Source organism: Papaver somniferum, chromosome 8, assembly GCF_003573695.1.
Source record: "Papaver somniferum cultivar HN1 chromosome 8, ASM357369v1, whole genome shotgun sequence".
NCBI classification, from domain to species: Eukaryota; Viridiplantae; Streptophyta; class Magnoliopsida; order Ranunculales; family Papaveraceae; genus Papaver; species Papaver somniferum.
Window position 1 is genome coordinate 165,336,372 of NC_039365.1, and position 22,539 is coordinate 165,358,910.

The window sequence follows — 22,539 nt, forward strand, 5'->3', positions numbered from 1 at the left end:
GCTTATAATTGTTTTGTGGTATGAGCCGATCCACTCTCTGTGTAAGGTAATAAAAATTTCAAGACATGATTCGGCTCATATGTGTTATTTCGGGTAAGCCGAGCCTTCTGATTTTCTTACAAGTTTTTGGCTTTCCAAATCTCTTTGTTGTTCGAATTAGTCTTATAACTTTCATACTTGTGTCAGGACCAATGCAGCTACAAAGAGGAAGAAGATGGAGGTAACACCTTCTACTTCTAAAACTCCCGATCCTAGAGGAGGAGGTAAGAAAAAATTGGGAGCGGGAGGTAGAGGAGGAATTTTAGAAGAAGAAGTTGAACAAGTAAGAATTGAAAGACAAGAAGAAGGAATAGATGAAGATGAAGAAGTTGATGATAATCAAGAAGTTCATCAAGAAACACAACCCCAAGGAAAACCCAAGAAAGACAAGAAATGTAAGAAGGTGGCAGAACCCGAGAAAGAGAAGGACGATGATGATCGACGGATCACTGGTTTACACATTCCTGATGAAGATGACGTAATTACACCTCGATCAGATGGTTTGCCTCATGGTCTTCCGGAAGATGGAGGAAATGTGTTGATTGGTTATGCCGATTCTTGGGCGAAGAAAATTTATGAGACTCCTGATCACAACCGTACAGTCCGAGTATTGAGACACCAGAGGGCAGCGGAATGGAGTCTTGATGAAGAGGTTCCTGAGGTGATTTCTTGCGTACAACGCAGTGCTTTATGGCCTATCATCAATTATGGACATAAGGAATATGATAGTGTGTCAGCCTCTGCATTTACCGAGCGCTTTTGTCCAGAAACTTACCCATTTCAATTACCTTTTGGAGAGATGGCAATCACTCCTGGTGAGGCTAGTAAGATTACAGGCCTTAAAGCAAGGGGTGTAAGTGTGGATGCTGGTTTTTATGACATGAGTTGGGATGAGCTATACAATTTGTACCTGGAATGCCTTGGTTGGGGTTCACAGAAAACTAAGTTGGAGTTTTGTCGATCAGTTAAAGATGTCGATACCGTTTGCATACCAGATGGTAGAAATAAGAAGAATAAGAAGATCAAGTTGACTAACTTGAAAAAGGAGTTTGAGAACACAAAGGAAAGAGTCACACAAGGTTTGTTGATAATGGATCCCGTCAAAGTGAAGCAAACCGGAACTGGCTACTTGCTTTATACTCTTGGTAGAGACATCTTTCCCGACACTACCGGAAACAAGGTAAATGCTAATTATCTCCAATTGGTAAAGAATCTTGAAACTTGTAACAAGTTTGCTTGGGGAACGGCTACGCTCTCTTACCTGCTGGACCAACTTTCCACCGCGTCTAGGATGACAAGTACAAAAATCGGAGGGAACTTCACTTTGCTCCAGGTAATTTTTGGGAGTTCAGAGTATGGTTCGTCTTATAACCATAAAATCTTTTAAGCCGAAATTTTTACTTACTTGGTTCGGCTTATAATACTTGATCCATATAAGCCGAACAGTTCTTTGAGTTTGCAAACTTTATTCTTACTTTGATGTTTCCAAGTAAAACTTGTTTCTATCAATTCAATTCCTTTGATGTTTTAATGTGGTTCTTTGGATGTAGGTGTGTATATATGACCATTTCCCAATTTTGAACTTGGCCAAAGTATTTGAGAAAGATGTCGATTATGTTGATACAGAGCCAACTGCAGCACGGTACGCGTACGAGGACTCCAAGAAAAGGAACAAAAAGAAGTTGGTGGCAAGTTTGAGAGAGACGTTAGACCGTCTTGGTGTTGATTATGTCACTTTTCAACCATATGAGAAGGAATATGAAGAAGATGAAGTTGTTGAAGATGAGGATATGCCGGTAGGTATGTATCATGGGCCATTGTGGTATCCCGGTGGTTATGTTATATACGATCCTAGGAGAGTACTCCGTCAATTAGGATGCGTCCAAAAGGTTCCTTTGTTTGACGAGAAATTCAGGTTGTTACCAAAGAGTGGTAAGGGAACTAAAAGCACCACTTCATCTTGGGAACCAAAGTATGATCCTGATCCCACCGTTGAGTTTTGGAATAATTTAGACAATCACACATTAGATGCGTCCAAGTTAACACCTTTACTTGATGATCCATGTGAATAGGATCCGGGCTATATGGATCGGTATAACCAAATTTCTCATCCCTTCATTATCAATAAGAAAAGGCAAAAGATAGCTGATAAGGGGAAGGCGAAGCCAATCAAGATCACCAACAAGTCTACTTCCGAAGATGTAGTCAAGGCTTTCAAGATTATGGTAAGAATGACTTCACTTTATACTATTTTCATATATTAGTTATGGTAAAAATGTCTTCAACCTCATGGTTATAAGTTGTTGACAAACGAAAAAATAGGTTGCCGCGGGTAGGGAGATGTTGAAAAAAATGAAGGCCAAACTTGGTTGCAAAACACCAATGACCGTGGAAGAACAAAAATACCTCATCAAAAAGTGGTATGCAATCATCAACAAAGGACAAGGACCCGAGGAACCCGAACAAAGGCCTACCACTAAGAGGTCTCGACAAGTTGGTGAAGGTATAAGCCAAGGTGGTGCTACCGTCCAACCCGGTAATGATGCGTCGGAAGATGAAGACCAAGGTGGAAGAAGAGGTGGTCGTGCAACTAAGAAGAGGGGTCGTGGTTAAATGCCCTTTTATGTACACTTTTATGGTACACTTTTTCTTAAGTTTTAAGTACACTTTTATGGTGTTGCAAACACCTTTGCTTTTAGGTGATGAACTTTGCTTTTAATGGTGCTGGGATTGGGTTATGGACACCTTCAATTTCATGTTTTAATGAATAGGTTAACAGTTATGCGCCGAATTTATAGAGTTCGGCTTATCCTCTAAGGTTAGTTACGCGCCGAATCATTTGTCCTTCAGGTTCGGCTTTTTCTATAATTTGAGTTATAAGCCGAGCCTTAAAAATCATTATTGGTGTAACCCAGTATTGGTGTTCCTCAAGCACGATCAGGTTGATGTTCCTCAATTTCATGTTTTAGTGATCCTTGGTATCCTTGTGAATTATGCCTACTGGATCAGGTTGATTTTCCATGGGTCCAAGCACGATCTACAAAGAATATCACAAGGTTAAACACTAGAAAGGGAATATAATAACAAGGTTCGGCGCATTCGATAACCACATTATGTGCCGAACTATAAACATTTACAGGTTTCGGCTTATACGATATCCTCAATATGTGCCGAACCACGAACAATATTTTAACCCAAAAATTAACAAATTCATGTTCGGCTCAGACGATAATCATATTATGTGCCGAACCTTGGACATAAGAGGTTTCGGCTGATACGATATTCTCCATATGTGCCGAACCAGTAACAATATTTCAACCCAGAAATTAAAAAATTATGTTCGGCACATACGATTTTGGATATGTAAGCCGAATTAGTAATGATTCTATTCCGGGCTATTCAGGATGTTTTTCGGCTTACTATGAAACTTTCATATAAGCCGAACTAGTGTCTAGCAAAAGGGTTGGAATTGGAAATTATAGGTTCGGCGCATGCAGTAAACAGATTCAGTAAGCCGAACCGTTCATCAATTGGTAGATTCAGCTCATAGATGTGAGTCGAACCTCAACCTGTTTCGCCGAACCATGATTCAAAAAACCTAACTTTTGATAATTGAGAGCTATAGAAGTGAGACTAAGTATAGGATATAAGTGTACCTGTGTATTAGAAGCATTGGGTTCCTCATCAATGTCTTCATCATCAGGATTTGGCTCATAAAATCATCATCTTGAGTTTGTGTTTGAGTTTGAGATTGAGTTTGAGTGGGTGTAAAATCATTCTCATAATCTAAGAAATCAGCCATTTCTGGATCATTGTTGTAGTTGATATGTATTTTCCTAGGTTTTTTAGATGAATGATGACCCTCCTCATCCTCCATTGAATCAAGAATTAGAATTTTCTCACTTTCTCCTTCTCTTTCTCTCCTTCTTAACCAAACCAAAACTTTGATTTTTTTTTCCTCAAATTTTTCATCTAAACAACCTAGCGTTTTTAGGGGCCACCCCAAAGGATTTAGGGGCCATCAATTTATACCCAGCCAAAGACTCTAGTTAAGGGGTACCCTATATGATATTGAAGTTACATAAATTCCCTTATGGTAAAACTGTATGAAAACCAAATCAAAAACAATTCTACTCATTTCAACTCTTCTTCTTCCAGTTTCCTATTATCTTTCGATTGTGGAAGAAAAAAAAAATTCCGCTCCAAAGTCAAATGGCCCCAATTAGGTAAGAATCTATCATTTTTGGGGTTTATTTCGCTTTAATTCGGCGAATCGAGAAAAATAATTCTAGGGTTTTCGGTTATTTATCCAGATTCGGGCGATATTCATGCTCCTTTACTTCCGAATGTAGTCGTGTTCTTCATTTCTCAAGAACATTGACAGTATTCGGGAGAAATATTTGATGGTTATCGGCCGAATATTGTTGGTCATATCTTCCTGGATACAAACTGGTAATAATCGGTAGTTTAATGAATTTTTTGTCTCCCGAATATATTTAAGTAGACACACAGTATTCGGAAGTACACTCACTACCGAATATATATATATATATATTGAAAAATCTCAAAATTTCTGATATAGGAAAAATCCCATTTTGGGGCCAGTATTTATTCGGAAGACAATATAATGTTATATACTTCCGATTATTTCAATTTCAAAATTTGAAAAGTATAAGTTTTTCCCAAATTCTGATTTTTGGGCCGTCGTACATTCGGGACTTTACAAAACAATTATCCTCCGAATATAGCAAGTTCAAAACAAACCACGCCTTGGCTCTAGGTGGTTCCAAGGGACAATATAGAATGTTAGACATCCCATATTCGGAAGTTTGGGTAACTAATTATACTTCCGATTATTTCAATTTCAAAATTTGAAAAGTATAAGTTTTTCCCAAATTCTGATTTTTGGGCCATCGTACATTCGGAACTTTACAAAACAATTATCCTCCGAATATAGCAAGTTCAAAACAAGACACGCCTTGGCTCTAGGTGGTTCCAAGGGCCAATATAGAATGTTAGACAGCCCATATTCGGAAGTTTGGGTAACTAATTATACTTCCGATTATTTCAATTTCAAAATTTGAAAAGTATAAGTTTTTCCCAAATTCTGATTTTTGGGCCATCGTACATTCGGGACTTTACAAAACAATTATCCTCCGAATAATATAGTCGTGTTTAGAAATACCAACTTAATCGGTAGATAAGAATTTAAGTTTTCCACCGAATGTCTTATTCGGAGGTAATACGTGTATCGTTAACAACCGATTGTAGTGCACCAATGATACGAAACCTCAACGGCCATATTTTCAGAAACCTCAACGGCCATATTTTCAAAAATTAGATCCGTTGGAACTCTAATCTATATAAGGAGGGTAACCCCTCTCAGTTATTATTGAGTAACAAATCTGAATGAAAAACCTTTTCAATGACAAGTCCATCATCAATCGACAACATACTTCGAAGATGCAAGCGAACAACTACATCAATTGCAACAAGGGAAGAAGAAATACAAAAAAGGAACAAACAACCCAAAAAAATTAAACCATCGTTAGTGGCAACGGAGGAGGAGGAAGAGGAAATCAAGGCTAAGAAGCGAGATCAAGAACAATTCCATCATAGAGAAAGATTAAAACAAGTTGAGGAAGAGACCGAATGGATAAAAAATTATTACATTGTGAAAGATCTACCCAAAGAACAGCAGGACGATCGTGTATTTTGGATTAACGTTTCATTGGGTCCTTTTGTTGGTAAGTACAAGAAGCCACGCCACAATTATGAACCATCCCATGTTTCTTCAAGGGTGCACCATGTTATAAAATTGTGCACCGAGTACAACCGTATTCTTGCTAGGCACAAAGACGACAGGTTTGCGGCACAAGATGCTTATTCCAAGTGGAGAGGAGAGTCGTTTCTACATTTCGAAGCCGCGTTGATTGTTGCATCTCGGACTGGGAAAAAAGAATAACATGTGATGTTTGAGTGCTGTAAATTCAAATTTTTAATATTAATCGGCGGTTTGATAAAATATGGAATTCCCGAATATGATTAATCGTATTGAAGTGTTATAATACTGTTGTTCCGATTACATAGTTTCAAAAAAAATTATAATCGTTCCTCGAAAAAAAAAACGATCAAACATCGTCATCATCCGAGGGGATCAATTCGAGTAACTCAGCGGGAAAGTTGTTGTCCATAACACGATCCCAATCAATCATGTTGGACTCATATTGTTTCACCCAATCCTTGCAATGGTTCATCGGGAAGTAATCGTGCCACTTACTCAACGGAGGTAACGGACAATCTTTCTTTACTCTTAAACCGATAAAATGCATTTCATTCACAAATGCCATTACGATTCTTCTATCTTTAACCGACTCGTCGCAAGCCGTTCTTGTGGGTGCAAACGTCATGCTAAGTCCATACATAGGAGGAACGAAGAAATGTATCACGCAATTCAAAACGTCTGCTAGGAGATATCCAAATTTAGGCATTGTCATCCAATACTTGGATCCGATTGTCTTTAATCCCTTTCGACACTTCACACGCGCAACTAAGTCTTTGAACTCTTGTTCTTTGTCGTATCTATCTCCTCGCCTCATCATCTCCATATAAAAACCCTTGTCCTTCACTAGTTGTACCGCCATCTTATTTCTTAAATATTGGCATTGGGTGACATCTTCGATATCCGCCTCTCTAAAGTAACCCATTTGTTTCGTAGCAACGTGAAACCCACAATTTCCATCCCCATCAACCTCGTCGGTCGACAAAACAAATGGAATGATAAGTGGAGGTATTTGTTCTAAATACTCTTTGTATATTGTATATGTAGATCGATTTGGTCTTCCATTAAGATCTCTAGGTCAACGAAGAGTACCTTTGTCCTCTTTTATAGTAAGAATTTCCATTGGTTGGGTTTGTTGCGAGGCGTTCATTTGCTCAACAACTTCTTCGACAACATTGGGTTGACTTACTTGAGAAGGCTCTGTAGAGATCTTTGGCCTTACTTGTCGGGTGGTTGGTCCACTTTGATCATTTCTTGGACGACCTCTTTTCTTACGTTCCGGCTCATCTTCAAATTCGGCTTCCGAACACTCGTGCCTAGACAATATTCTTTTATTAGACAAATACTCCTTCAACTCTTTTCTTTAGATGGTCCTCGACACTTCGGTGTTCGGCCTACCGGTGTTCTTTTGCTTAATAGGTTCATCAACCTCCCTTAAACAAGGGTGAAGGGATTCCTCCAAATTATGCATCAATATTTGCTTTTTGGTTCCGTTTGATGTAGCGTAACGCTTGGATATTCGTGCATACAATTCCGACTCGAAGAAAGACGGACCATCAACTACCGGGGTGTTCGGAGTGAAATTTAATTGCTTCCAAAATGGGTGAATATCATCGATGTCAATCACTTCAACATACCTACCCAACTTATGACGACATGGGAGTCCAATACCTATCATATCCTTGCAAACACAAACCGTATTCTCGTCATCATAAGTTTTATATAACTTCAATTGTTTCATCATGCGATTTATTGCCCATCTTGAAACTTTATGAACAACTCCCCTTAGAAGCAATTTTTCCTTAATATGTTCCATCGGGAATTGGTGTACACTAAATTGCATACATTTCCTAATCTTTACGAGATCACGATTGGTGAATTCATGGATTGCTTCTTGGATCGACACAACTCCATTTTGACTACCAATTAGTATTTTCTTTAGTCGACCATGAGACCCCTCCGCAATGCTTGTCGCCTCGTTCTTGAAGTTACGATATTCATATGTCCATGCAAACACAAACCTCTCCTTAATCGTTAACCATTGTTTTACAATACTCAACCGGTTTTGGGTAGTCCGTGCTGTATTCATCCTCAAATTTCTTCAGTTACATTCGTAAATTTCCTCGGTCATCGACCAAACGATTTTGTCCCATGCTTTCATGAACATTTTCCAAATTATTCCATCCTCCTTCCACTTTTCTTCAAATAGCCTATCCTCTTCCTTACGTTCTTCCAAGGTTAATTTACTAATGCGCTCATCCTCTTCCTTTGACCTCTTGGTACCCTTCCTTGGTCTTTTAGCTTGGAAATGATGATGGCAATTGGTTTTGAGATTGCATTGAATGTGCCACGTACATTGCAAGTTTTGGGCTTCCGGAAACACTACCGCTATTGCATGCATTAAGGCTTGATCGTTATCCGTTACAATAACCCTTGGAAAATTATCACCGTTATAAATGGACCTCAACGTCTCCAACATCCAAATGAAACTCACATTGTTCTCATGATCCATTAAACCCCATGCAATCGTAAACGTGTTTTTGTCCGAAGTATGGCAAGCAATGTTCAACAACGGCATGTTATACTTGTTTGTCTTATAAGTAGCATCTATCAACAAAATTTGATGAAAGCATTGAGCCAATTGGATCATTTCGGGATGTGCCAAGAAAATACGAACCACTATACCATCCTTTTCTTCCCTTCTCAAGGTGTAGCCGTGTAACTCCGCTAACCACTCCGATTGTTGCATGACCGTTCTACCATCCCAATCAGTCCTTTTGATCGTAGCTAGGGCCGACTTAATTGTAGACAAAGAAGACAAGTTGTCGGGATCGTCCGCCTTTATTTTACTTAAGATCGCACTCGCTTTTTGGATCCGCATAGACCTCACCGTCTGCATTTGATGTGGTTTTAACTTGGCAACCATTACATGTCCAATTAAATCCAACGGATCATCATGGTTGTGACAACCGTTATCAACTTTATACATTTTATACTCTTTACCTTTAATACCATCGGGCTTATAGAAGACAATCTTAAATGGGCATCCTATCTTCTTGGTATTGCTTCGGTATTTCCTATTCGTCTTCCGTATGTACTTACTATTCTTTCCCTCGTGACTCTTTCGCGTCCCACCTCGCTCACAAATCATTTCAAATCGAGTGTCACTAACATGATTATTTTGAACTACCACGCACATGTTATCTTTTGCCTTGTTCATAAGCCATTCCTTTGCCTCCTTCTTACTTCCAAATGTCTAAACGTGCATAAAACAAAACAAACCTAATAAGCATAACCATTTAACATATAAATTTTGAAAAAAAAAAAAAGTAGTAATGAGTATACCAAATCGTTTGCATAGTATAGGGAAGTGTCGGGCCTCAAATAGAAGTCATCAACAAACTCTTCAACGGCCTGCATATGAAAGCAAAAATTATTATACAATAATCGGAGGTTATTAAATAAGTCAAACTTCCGAATATTCTATATTCGGAATCCTATCGGTTACCCAAAACACCCGATCTATGCAAATGAATGTACACAGTTTACTGAGTGAAAAAAATGATATATTCGGAGGTAATTAAATAAGTCAAACTTCCGAATACTTTATATTCGGAATCCTATCGGTTACCCAAAACACCCGATTTATGCAAATGAATGTACACAGTTTACTGAGTGCAAAAAATGATATAATCGGAAGCTAAAAATATAGTAAAACAGCCGAATATAAATAACCGGGAGATAACTTTAATCGATAAACATCCGATTTTCAAGTTTTCGGAAATTTTATTTTGAGGCCACTGTTATATTCGGCAGTCAAATAATGTTAAACTATTACCGATTGTAAAGGATAAGAATACTGAGTTTTGAAATTTTCTGAGGAATTCGTTTTTGGGGCCATTCGGAGGTAAATAACTCTACATAACTACCGAATGTAGATATTTTTGGAAAACCAGTTTGGGGTTTTTCTCATATTCGGCAGTAAACTAGTATCTTGTAACTACCGAATATACATATTTGGTACTCAGTGTGTTATATTCGTAAGTTTAATCTAGAAATTATCTACCGAATCTGGGTAGTTCATGGCATTCAATGCATGCAATAATCGGTTTTTCTTGTTTACAAAAGCACAAACGCATGCAAATCGAGTATTTGAGTTTCTTAACACAATACCTGTGTTTTACATGCATCGTTAGCTTCAATATCATGCGATTCTCCATTTTCTTCCATGAAAGGGTCGTCTATGTTTTCCTCTCCACAAAAGTTTGGATCATTCAACATATACCCCAAATCGTCTTCTCTAAACGGTCGTGAACCCTCAACATTTTGTTCTTCGTCATGATTCTAACCTTCTTCTTCGTATCCATCCATTTTTGTAGTTATAAAATGGGTTTTCTCTTTTTTTCCTTCACCTTCTTCTCTATAACTCTAACAACTCAAAAATTAAAAAGAAATGGAAAAAATGAAACACAAATCATTCTAATACTGCATCGACTACAATCGGAAGTATGGGAACGATTTTGGCTTCCGATTGCATTCGGGGGGTAACAATGTTATCATATCCTCCGAATATATAAGGGTAATTTCGCCATTACGAATTACGCGAGATAAGGGCTGGCTACATTTTCCCTTTGGGTGACCTTTTTTGTTTTATTGTTGGCCCCTAAATCCTTTTGAGTGGCCCCTAAAATCCTTTTGCTAAACAACTCTTATAATTCTGAAAATTATTTTAATCACTAAACAAAATATTTAATCACTAATCAAGATTATTAACACTAATACGTAAAGGGCAGATTTGCCGTTAAAAAAAATTGGGTTAAAGGGTTATCTGATTTTGCTATTTCACAACCTTTTTTGTCTTCATTCAGTATGCCTCGGAAGATTTTGGTATGCCCAAAATTATAGTTCCCCCAAAAAGATCATTCTTTTTTAATTAATTATGGGCTTTTAACCTTGACGTCTAACTTGAATGAAATGGGAATGTGCATGTTACAGTTGGAGTCGTTCAACCTTCAAGACAAATGGTCTACCAGCTATCTACAGTTCGAACTTTGGATATTCTTAATTGTTATTCAGTGGCACTGGGTTTTGCTATTCTTGAATTTGAATTCCCAGAGCAAGATATTTTCACTTCTTGATTATTGGTACAACAAAGTCTACAACATTCAAATTTGCACAAACACTTGCAGGTCAGGGTTAGAATCCTCCACACAGAAAAATCAACATCCTAGAAACTGAAAACTCAAACCAAAGCTTCAACTAAGATTGGATTTTCGGATTCACCTTCTTCTTGACCATCATTTTTTTTTCATTATTATGAATTTTTAACCCCTGCAATCCATCAGTTAGAGCTTCCTCTTTTATACCTTGAGCATTCAAACCTAAAATTCAATCAGATTCTTGCTCACTGATTGCATTACATCACCAATAACTTCAGGCAAACCATTCCCTTCTTCATTAGAACAAGATGATGCTGGAGGATCAGAAGCTGGTTTTACACCAATCAGAGAATCATCTTCTGAATCAAAATCAGTTGGAGCCCCAGATTTAAAAGAATTTGCAGCTTTAAAAAATGCTTCCTTCACAATGCACAATCTTCTATACCTGAATCCTTAGTCTTGGTGGTCTGCTTGAGCTCAATAGACTTCCTTCTTCATTTGTAGCTTCCATGGACCCATTACATTTCAAAGTTATCGAACAACCTCGTGTAGGTCAACGAGATCACACATGACTTTGGGCACAAAACTTACCTCCTGTCCCAGAACACAACAGATATCATTTGCAGTAAGAAATTAAGGTTAGTGCGAGGTGCCACAAACTGAATAAATGACGAGTGGTCTAACCTCATACAGTTCTATTTCTTCATTTGGGGAGCAAAATTAGCCATATCCTTCAGTATTTTAAGAATGTCTCCAGGAATAGTATTACCATTCACAAAAAGATTCCCCACATACCTGAAACAGTTTAAGTTATTCATAAATCTAAGAAGATAACAGTCCCACTCCTCCTATAAAATACAGAGTTAAAGAACTTATAAATGCATACCGAATTTTCTTCTTTTTCAGAGTCATAACGGCTAGAAAAAAGAAGAATATCTCCTTCTGTCTTAGGTTGCAGACGCAAGGTACATAAATCTTGTAGATTAAATAACCAATGTTGTGCAAAATTAAGATATGTCGATGGTAACTGGGGCAAATCACTGAAAACAACAAAGAGAAGAAAAGTGCTAGTTAAGTTCTAAACAACAGTTACCGACACAAGCTCTAAACTTTCCAAAAGCATTATTAGTTCAGCAGCTATTGTCTTGTCCCTCTTCAGTTGACCGACCTACAAATCCAAGAGGAATAAGGAGTTACTATCAGCTTCTTTACTCAGGCACCAAAATGAGCAGGACTAAACAATCTACTAACTTGTAAGTGCACAGTATTTACAGGTTTTTCTTCTTCATGTGTCAAGGGAAGATAAGGACGGCATGTCTGATTTTCACTCTTTAACCATCCAATAGCGCTGGGGTTACCATCAAGGGAAACCATTTCCTGTCGATTGTCAACCACTTCAAATTTAGAAAACCAAATAACACAAATAAAAGCACATATTATGTGTATGGAAAACTAGGCCAGGGACAAATCTCAATCTCTTGAAGTGTTGAAGGCACACATTACACTTTGGAATTTTGGTGGAAATGAAAATAAAATAAAACTACTAAACAGTTGGAACTTAAAAGCCAGGAGTACCTTGGAACGGTTAAAAGGCATAGAGTTGCGAAACCAGATACTACGAACTTTGTCATGATCAACAAGATCACAACAGATGTCTCTTCCAATCTGTTGATAAAGGTCCTCATTCGGTGCAACCTAGAGGTACCCATACATAACAACCAATGATTACATATTGCTCAAGTGGTTCATTACTACTAAATGTAAAAACAAAATTGAAAGCAAGAGATTAAACCTTAATAATAGAATATAATGGTGAGACTCATTCTTGTTGTGAGCCATTATTCCTCTTTTTTAGAGGCTAATCTGCAAACTTCTAAATGTATCACATTTTTTCACGAAATTTGTAGAGCTAAGACACTGTTCTGCTAAGAGTGCAAAGTGATCTTTTAGAAAGAAGAAGAACAGATTGTACATGGGATATTGGGGGATTTATTTAAAGAGAGGGATATAACTGGAGTTGTGGTGGTCATCTTATTTGAAGCATCTCACAATCTTTTCTGCAACTTGTTTAAGTCAATGTTCTAGGGACTAGATCTTAAAGCATATACCATATCAGTAGGAAATTGTGTCTATTTGGAAAGACAAGAGATAATTTTGTTAAGTTGAATCATACAACAAGGAAGGCACATACATGTGTTTGTCTTCGTAGCATGTAAGGCAGCCACTCTGGCAATATAACCTTACTTCGGTCAGCAATTAACTAATTAAAAATACGCTTTTTTTCTGAATTGCAACAAATATGCCTCATTATGGAACCAAATACTACAAGCCTACTTTGTATGGGATACATGAGAGAATAACTCAGGGTTAAATGCCTGAATAAGGGGGATCCGATCGACTTATTTCAAGGTGGAATTGACCAATCACTTCCAATGCTTCTAAGGTTTGTTAATCTATTACATTGTTGATTTTTTTTCATCCACCTTGGAAGCATAGGTAGTGATTCGATCCCACGGATTGAATTGCTTGTCAACTTTAAGATAAAAACTTGATTTACGGGGTATCCTATAGGTTTCCTAAGCTGGTCATGGTCATGGAACAGGAAATGCTGCTATGCCTCAGCTATTTGCTAACTGAGTGCAAAGGAAACTCAAATATATGAAATGCAGAGAGTAGCCGAGTAGGTTACAATTGCACTGCAACAAGAACAGAAAACTAGCTTAAATATGTTGGAAGGTTAAAAGACAACACTCAAATATGGAAAAGAAGTAAACCCTGAACTCCAATTTTGCAGAGAATTATAATTTGTAGTTCAAAAATGCTAAACTAAAAGATGGAAAAAAAGAATACCTTGAGTGCAGAAATGAGAATGAGCAACTCTTGAAGTATAATGGTTACACCTTAAGCTCCAACTTGAAGTGGGAATTTGAAAAATCCTTGTGTTGAATCAGAGAGAGAGAGTGAATGGATGCTGGTCTTACTTTTTTTCAAGATGAATTCCGAGAGCAAAACAAGAAGCAGATTCATTTCTTGATTATTTGGTACAACAAACAAAGTCTACAAACTCCAAATTTACACAAACAACATTCAGAGGCAAAACAACACTTACAGGTCAGGAGTTCGAATCCTCCCAACAGCAACAACAAACTAGAAATTTAAAACTCAAATTAAAGCTTCAACTAAAATGGGATTCTCAGATTCACTTTTTTCTTCATCATCTTCATCTTCATCATCATCAATTTTTAGCCCTTGCAATCCATCAATACAAGCATCCTCTTTTTTACCTTGAGGAACATTCAAACCTAAAATTCGATCAGATTCTTTCTCACTAATTTCATTACCATCACCACCAACACAAACTTCATCGCCAATCACTTCAGGCAAACCATTCCCTTTTTCATTTGAACAAGATGATGATGGAGGATCAGAAGCTGGTTTTACACCAATCAGAGAATCAGGCAATCCTAATTCTCCTCTGGGATCTTCATCTTCTGAATCAAGATCAGTTCCACCCCAAGATTTAAGAGAATTTGCAGCTTTGAAAAAAGCTTCTTTAATGGAATCATGAGATAATGCACAATCTTCTAGACCTGCATCTTCTAATCTTGGTGGTCTGATTGAGCTCAATAGACTTCCTTCTTCATTTGTAGCTTCCATCACTATGAAAAGGAACCCTAATTTTAGAAATCGCTATTGAAGAACAGAGAAAGACACAGATGAAAACTAGTTTATCCCGTTTTATCCGAATGGATTCTTCTACATTTAGATACCGATAAAAAAATACGCACTTAAGTCGGTTACAGCCTTACAGGACAGGGCTTTGCAAAAATGTTGACCACCTTTGACCCATTTACATTTCAAGGTTATCAGAGAACCGTTTTTTTGGGCACCACTTTTTTTTTTTTTTTTTTTTGGATGGGACCATCATTTTATTTTGGGCAAGTTATTTGAAGTAGCATGAGGACACCCTTCATCCATATATTTATTATAATACCAAAACTACCCTCTTGATTATTTTTGTGTAATTAATCATTGATTAAGGTTAAATTAATAGATGATTTTTTTTTAAAAAGAAGTAGAATTATTGAGTGATTAAAGTAGTAGTAGAAGAACAAGATGGAGATTTTTATTTTTTTTTAGATCGGTGAATATGGAGAAAAAACATCCTTTTAGTATTGAGGTATGCTTTTAATGTTGCTATAAATGGCCTAAAATATCTTTAAAATGAAAACCATAAGAAAAAATTTCACCTAGGTCAACATAGTTCGGTTATATTATATGAAGAACATGTAACCGAACTTTCTGCAATTGTAGTTCGGTTAATAAATCCAAAATACACAGGTAGCGGAACTCGCTTTTAATGGAGGTTTTGATGAGTTGGATTAGCAATTTTTTTTGCGAACTAACCGAACTCAACAAATTAATTTTGAAAGAAGGGTTCGGTTAGCAATTTTTTCTTTGCGAACCAACCAAACTCAACATATTGATTTTCAGAGAAGGGTTCAGTTCGGTTAGCATTTTTCTTTTTCCGAACCAGCCGAACTCAGCATTTGTTGTTCGAATACAAGTGTTCGGTTAAAGGAAAAAAAATCCAATTAACCTAACCAACCGAACACAATATATTGGTTTTCAATGAGGAGTTCGGTTAAAACTATTTTTTGCGAACCAACCAAACTCGGAGTTCGGTTACGAAAAATTAATTCAATTGAATGAGGAACGTCAAGGAAAAAGAGAAGAAGAAGAAGAGAATGATTTTTTTTTCAAAACTAAATTTTTTTGATTCCCCTCCTGTTTTTGTTTTTGATTTTGATTTTGGTTAATAGATTCTTTTAGATTAGATGAATATAGTTATTAGGTTAATTTTGATTTAAATTAAAGGAAAGGGTAAATGTGTATTTACCTAACTTGACACCCCTTATAAGTATAGGGAGGTTGGACTAATAAGACCATGGTCCCCCCAAAAAAAACCATGGTCTCTAAAAAATGGTTCCTTATCAGACAACCTGATGGTGTAGGGCTGTAGCCTGTAGGCCATTGGGTAATTGAGTCGGTTACAGAACATATAAACCTGGTCTAGGGCAGCCTGTAGGTGATAAACACATTTTTGTGTCTGATTTGTCTCGATTCTATATATTGTTAGGCTCATTTTTTGTACTTATTATGGTGTTTTATTTATTTGTAGGTATTTTTGGCCAGTAACTATCTTTGGAAAAATCGGCAAGAAAAGTTGTCTATAAAACCCTGACGAATGGATAAGGGGCACCCTATTTACTATTCACCACCACCTGCTATTCACACAGCCACCAGTAGTTAGGGGGACTCCACCTTCTTTACGGTTTAAGAAACTGATTTTGGCGGGAAATTATTTCTTCATGCCTGGAAGGTTTCTGTGAAGATATGGGAAGAGATTTAGAGTGAGTTTTTCGCTCAAGGGGATTGATATAGCCCTATTTAAGCATAACAGGGCTGGTATATGCCTTTGGATCGATCAGAGTTCGTTGCAGCATCGTGTTGGAGCAAGATAGTGCGATAGATACTCATGGGAATGGATAAACTTGGATTGATAATGAGTATTGGCGACAAACCAGCGATGGTAAGAGAGTTTGTATTAGCACAGAAGACGTGTGAGAAGATTAACATTCGTTCTCAAAGAAAACAGAGAAGGGATATATTCTCGGGTTTATTGGATTTGCTTTTGGAAAGTACGTGGAAACATTGTCGAGTATGTTGATGATTTGGGAAGATACGTGAATGATTGAGAGAGTATAAGGACGCATAGGATCATATCCTATATTTACTAATGAGAGTTTTAATCAAAACAGGGAAGAAAAGCCGCGACCTTTTTGGAAAAGAAAAACAGAGATTTAATAGATATTTTTGGTAGCTGTGTATATAAATAGGATGATGGGACCGAAACAGGAGATATCAAGCCTTTCAGAGAAGTTTAGAACACCACAGAGCTCCAGAGATCGAGTTGCAGGAAAATACCTTATTCTGCTGCTGCTGCTGAAGAGGAAGAACACGAAGAACATATTACACCCAATAGCAGTCGTTATATTACTACAACAGACCACTATCGTTGTTTAACAAACTTAAATTCAAAACTAAATAGAAAACTCACTAATAATTATAACAAACACTGACAAAGTTGGTATCAATATTAAAAGAACACTGAGGCTAAGATTCCACTATTTTCCAAGTTCAAAGTGATTTGGTCCAAATATTTATATTCATGCAATTTTCTCGTTTAATTTGATTCTAAAATATTGAAACTAATAGATTTCCAAAAGTAATAATTGTAAATACCAAGTATGAAGCATCAAGAGTCTATAAACTAAGCATACTCCATCAAAATAGATCACAATCACTCAAATAAAAATCATATTCAATAATAGTTCAAGGCAAATAATCATAATAATAATTGCAATAAATTAAATAAAATAGATTGAACCGCTTTTTGTTGGAAAAATAGCTTCCTCTATCGCCTCAGCAATGGGGTTTAGCTCCTCATATTAATCATGATCTCAAAATAATTGGTTATGGCTCAAAAGATGATTAAAAAGAAGAGAAGGTAATAACACTACTGACCATGACTCTGGCCCTTAGACCATGAAAAGTTCGGATGGTTTCTCCAACCAGGATTACAGGTTTCTGAATATGGGTCAAAATTCTGACGATTATCAAATCTAGTGTTATTATATAGAGCATTGGCTTGCTCTTCATTATTCTGGCCTTCCCAAAAAGTCTCCAATCTACCACTAGTGTTATCACTTCTAAAGCATCTAACCTTTTCGCTATAGCAACAATTTTGGCATCTGATTCATAGCCTCCTTCTACCCTATTAACGTTTCCTATGCCGAGAAGAATTGTTTTCTGGGGTCCCCTACTACTTTCCCATTGTTGGGTCTTTTATGCGACGTCATGCAAATATGTCATCGCGTCATCAACTGTTTGGTTCTCAAATCCACCAGTACACATTGGTGAGGTTTTAAAAGAACCTACAACTTAGACCTGCAAGTATACAGGGTCAGTTGTAGTGAGTGAGGTAAGAAGGGGTTTGTCCTCAGGGACTTGGTATGTATAGTTGAATCTATGGTCTTTACTAACTGATTCTATGCAAGAGTAACACAATTGTTGTTTGGTTGGGTGTCGATACGACGAAGATGATTGATAGTAACAGAAACAGTAAAGTAATATGCAAAGAAAGTAAATAGAGCAAATGATGAGAATGGTACTAGGGCCTTTGAGTCCACCACTAACTTACACTAGTTATTCTGCTCATAACACTAACCTTTTCCTTATATCTGATAACAAAAGGGATGTCAATCCTCTGTATATCCAAGGTCACCTTGATATGAATGATTCAATCACAACTAAGGTATTTCTCCTAAGCATTAACTGCCTTTTCAGGGAACAGCTAATCAAAAGATCAATCTATGGGATTAAGTATAAGTTGTAGTTCTTCAGCACAATATTATTCTAACTACAATGGATACATGGCATACACTGTGAAAGTAAAGTACTGAAGTCCTAAGATTGAATTTTATTCTAAAACAATTAAGCACAACAAGGTTATTGCCATTAACAGGAATAACTAGTAGCAAACTAGGGCTTCATTTAAACCCTAGCAGGTGAATTTAGAACAAGATGAAGATGATGAAATCAAACATGAACTACTTCTTGGTGCACCGGCTAGCCCGGGCATGACCCCTTTCACAAACATCATAATTCTATTTATAATCACACCCAATTATCAAAAATACCTAATTTACAAAATTAGGGTTTATCCCAAAAAAAAATCCCAAAACAGTGAATTTAGGGTTTCGAATTCACCTAATTTAATGGGTCAAATCTTACCCACAACGTCGACCCAATCTTCCTCTGACTTCACTGCTTCATTCCCACGCCTCAATTTCTTCTTTAGCTTCACCTAATTCATCAATCTATAACCTAGGGTTTCAGAGATAGGAAAGGTGCGAGATTGATGAAGTAGGAGGCTAGAAAGATGGGGGAAATGATGGGTTTCTCTTTTAGGGTGGAGTAGAGTGGTTTGGTGGTGTCAGGGAGTGGTGGCGATGATGGAGAAGGTGGTGACAGTGGAGTAGTTGCAGAGGGAGTGTGAGGAAGAAGATGGGTTCGATGTAAAGAAGGAGGGGAGTGTTTGGCGATGGGTATAGGTGTTAGGTGTTGTAGTGTTGAGCGGTTGTAGCAAATTCGATGTCCAGCGAAGATGATACGTTGGATGATCACATCTGGATTCAATCGAACGGCTAAGATGGAACAGGCTTGCAGCGACCGTTGGATGCGTGATACAACAATTCTGACGGCTTAGATTGGAGTTAGGTACTATGATGTTTGACAGGAGCTTCAAGATTTGATGCTCGCCGATGAGGCGACCGTTGGATGATGTGATGGATCCAATCTGACGGCTCTCATGGAAATGGGTATGGATATGGAAATGGATTTGGGTAAGGGTAAGGGTAAGGGTTTTGGGCCTTGGGTATGCCAAGCCCATATCTTCTTTAAGGACAATTCTTCCTCTTCAATCCCACCTCTAGTTGATCCGGCTCTTGCAAACATCATTCTTCGCTGCCTTTCTGCGGGAGTCTTTGCCGTTTCTTTGCTCTTTTCGCTCCGTGAGTTAACCAGGATTTATTTACTACCTAAAAATGCACAATTAATTAAGAAAAGTATTTATTCTTGAAAACAAAGAAAACACAAAATATGGGATAAAATGGAGCGTTAGTGCACAAAGATGAGTTAAATGCCAATAAAAAGGTGCAAATATATACAATATTTGGCACTCATCACACATAGATTCTACTGTGGTTGTGGTGGGATAATCTAAACCCTCATAAAGGATCTGAACTAACATAACCTTCTATAAACCATGATGAGGACATTGGGATAATAAATCATTGAACCTTTCCAAATACTTATACAAAGTTTCTCCCTCCTGTTGAGAAAACATGCAGATTTGCGTCCTAATAGACGATGTTTTGTGCCTAGGGAAGCGAGAAAAAAAATTACTCCATGTGATTTTACTATGCTAGCAAAACTCTGAATGATGCCCAAATGAACTATACAACTACAGAGAAGGAATTGCTATCCATCGTGTTTGCCTTGGATAAGTTTAGATCCTATTTATTAGGTTCTAAGATCGTAATCTATATTGATCATGCTGCTTTGAAATACCTTTTGTCTAAGAAGGATACCAAATCTAGATTGATTAGATGGATCCTTTTGTTACAAGAATTTTGTCCAGACATTAGAGACAAAAAGGGTGCAGAGAATGTGGTAGCAGACCACTTGTCTAGGCTAGTTGTTAGTTCCCCTAATAATTCTCTTCCTATAAGGGATAGTTTTTCTGATGAACAATTGTTCTCTGTTTCCCAATCACCTTGGTATGCAAATATAGTGAATTATCTTGTTACTGGTCGAATGCCTCAACATTGGGGTAAGCAAGGTCGTTCTAGGTTTTTAGCCGAGGTTAAGCATTTATTTTTGGACGATCCTTATCTGTTTAAGTATTGTCCGAACCAGATTATTAGGAGATGTGTATCTGAGAGTGACCAGTCTAGTATTATCTCCTTTTTCCATGAACATGCATGTGGGGGTCATTTTAGTGCTAAGAAGACTGCTTCTAAGATTTTGCAGTGTGGATTTTACTGGCCTTCGTTGTTTAAAGATTCCCATAGTCATTGTGTTTCTTGTGAGCGTTGCCAGAAGTTAGGAACCATTTCCCGTAGAAATATGATGCCTTTGAACCCTATTTTAGTGATTGAGGTCTTTGATGTGTGGGCATTGATTTTATGGGTCCATTTCCTATTTCGTTTGGTTATCTTTACATACTTGTCGCTGTAGACTATTTGTTTAAGTGGGTTAAGTCGGTTCCGTGTAAAACAAATGACCACAGGGTCGTAGTCCAGTTTTTGAAAGAGAATATACTTACACGTTTTGGTACGCCGCTAGATATAATTAGTGATGGAGGTTCACAATTTTGTAATATACCGTTTGCTCTTTTAATGAAACAATAAGGTATTACCCATAAAGTAGCAACCCCATATCACCCTTAGACTAGTGGTCAAGTAGAGGTTTCCAATAGGCAAATTAAACGTATTCTAGAGAAAACAGTTAATCCAAATAGGAAAGACTGGTCGTCGAGGCTTACTGATGCCTTATGGGCTTACCGTACTGCGTTTAAGACACCCATTGGAATGTCACCTTATCGTTTAGTATTTGACAAGGAATGTCACCTGCCTGTTGAGTTAGAGCATCGATCCTATTGGTCTATTAAGATCTTAAACTTTCCACTTGAAAAGGCAGGAGCTCAAAGAAAGCTCCAGCTCAATGAGTTGGACGAGATTCGTAGAGATGCATACGATAGTGCTAAGGAGTATAAGAACAAAATGAAACTTATGCATGATGGGAATATTTTACGAAAGTCATTTTCTCCAGGTCAAAAAGTTCTTCTATATGACACTTGGTTGCATCTATTCCCCGGGAAGTTGCGCTCTCGATGGACCGGTCCTTTTGTGGTCCGTACTGTTTTTTCTCATGGCGCTGTTGAGATTGAGACACCAGATGGTAGTAGTTCTTCGAAGGTTAACGGTCAGCGATTGAAGCCCTTTATAGAGCCTTTTCCTATAGGTGATGTTGAGGAGGTCCCTCTGGAGGACCCTGTTTACCTTGATTGACCATCGAGGCGATTTTGTATGTTGTATATTATTTTTGTAGGTTTTTGGTTACACTTCACCCAGGTATTATCTTTCCGACTTCTCTCTTTACTATTTCCTCATGTTAATTATATTTTTGGTACTGTTCTTTAATTAGAAACACTGAGGACAATGTTAGATTTAAGTTTGGGGGTGGGGTAGAACTTTTTGTTACCTTTTCGTTGCAATAAATAAACTCCAGAGCCTAGAAATTTATCCTTATTAAGGATGGAACTACCCAATCTAAGTGGATGGAAGCATTTTGGTTGTAGGAGTTGAGGGACCAATCTGATTAGATGGAAATATCTAAAGAGTCTATTCATGAAAGCACAGAGCTCAGGTGTTAGAAATAACATGGTAGTTTCACCATGTCTCATTGAGTCCTTTTCACTTCTTTTTTTATTTTTTTATTTTTAAAATATGTTTCTCTAAGTGATTAGGTGGGGCTCACGATTCAAGTTGTTACCATTGCTATGGTGAAATAGAGTGATTGAGATAGCCATTAAAAAAAAAAAGAAAGAGAAATTGAGACCAGACCATCAGACCAACTGGAATAAATTCAATAAAGTCGACCACTGGAACCCTTGTATATGCCAGTTGTATTGACTTAGAGTTAGGATTATCGACCACTGGTACCCTTGTATATGCCAGTGTGTTGATATTAGTCAGACCGATATCTCAGTCCATTAGGATAGGTTCATTATGGCAGTGACCTTCAGACAGATATGAGAAACACCGTTCACCTTAGTCAACATCAAAACCATCTATGTTTTTCTATATCCATCTTCCTAATCTATCCATGTGATTTGTTTGATTCTGAGTTTGGATGTGACAATCTGAGTAG

General features: G+C 37.4%; 2 protein-coding genes and 1 pseudogene across 3 annotated transcripts; 1 reads left to right on the plus strand and 2 right to left on the minus strand.

The window, feature by feature from the left end:
* Nucleotides 1–10,928: 10,928 nt before the first annotated feature.
* LOC113303849 (ubiquitin carboxyl-terminal hydrolase 12-like) lies at nucleotides 10,929–13,968 on the minus strand. Of its 2 annotated transcripts, none has more exons than XM_026552934.1 (7): nucleotides 13,831–13,968; nucleotides 12,556–12,675; nucleotides 12,253–12,357; nucleotides 12,074–12,148; nucleotides 11,867–11,955; nucleotides 11,665–11,775; nucleotides 10,929–11,574 (listed from the first exon to the last, which is right to left on the minus strand). In XM_026552934.1, exons 2-6 carry the CDS (start codon nucleotides 12,574–12,576, stop codon nucleotides 11,676–11,678), a joined length of 390 nt encoding a protein of 129 aa, XP_026408719.1. In that variant the 5' UTR covers nucleotides 12,577–12,675; nucleotides 13,831–13,968; the 3' UTR covers nucleotides 10,929–11,574; nucleotides 11,665–11,675. The 2 variants fall into 2 exon arrangements, with proteins under 2 accessions (XP_026408719.1, XP_026408718.1); XM_026552933.1 differs by having other exon boundaries at nucleotides 12,232–12,357.
* A 9-nt stretch (nucleotides 13,969–13,977) lies between these two features.
* On the minus strand, nucleotides 13,978–14,739 carry LOC113303848. Its single transcript, XM_026552931.1, has one exon. The coding sequence runs from the start codon at nucleotides 14,635–14,637 to the stop codon at nucleotides 14,143–14,145; it is 495 nt and encodes a 164-aa protein (XP_026408716.1). The 5' UTR covers nucleotides 14,638–14,739; the 3' UTR covers nucleotides 13,978–14,142.
* A 5,126-nt stretch (nucleotides 14,740–19,865) lies between these two features.
* LOC113307069 lies at nucleotides 19,866–19,965 on the plus strand (annotated as a pseudogene).
* The last annotated feature ends 2,574 nt before the right edge of the window (nucleotides 19,966–22,539 follow it).

Coding starts and splice junctions, on each gene's coding strand:
- LOC113303849 (XM_026552933.1), bottom strand. CDS start 12,576: ATGCCTTTTAACCGTTCCAAG. Junction 12,149..12,231: donor TAAATACTGTGCACTTACAA/GTTAGTAGATTG, acceptor TTGGATTTGTAG/GTCGGTCAACTGAAGAGGGA. Junction 11,776..11,866: donor CTGAAAAAGAAGAAAATTCG/GTATGCATTTAT, acceptor AAACTGTTTCAG/GTATGTGGGGAATCTTTTTG.
- LOC113303848 (XM_026552931.1), bottom strand. CDS start 14,637: ATGGAAGCTACAAATGAAGAAGGAAGTCTATTGAGCTCAATCAGACCA.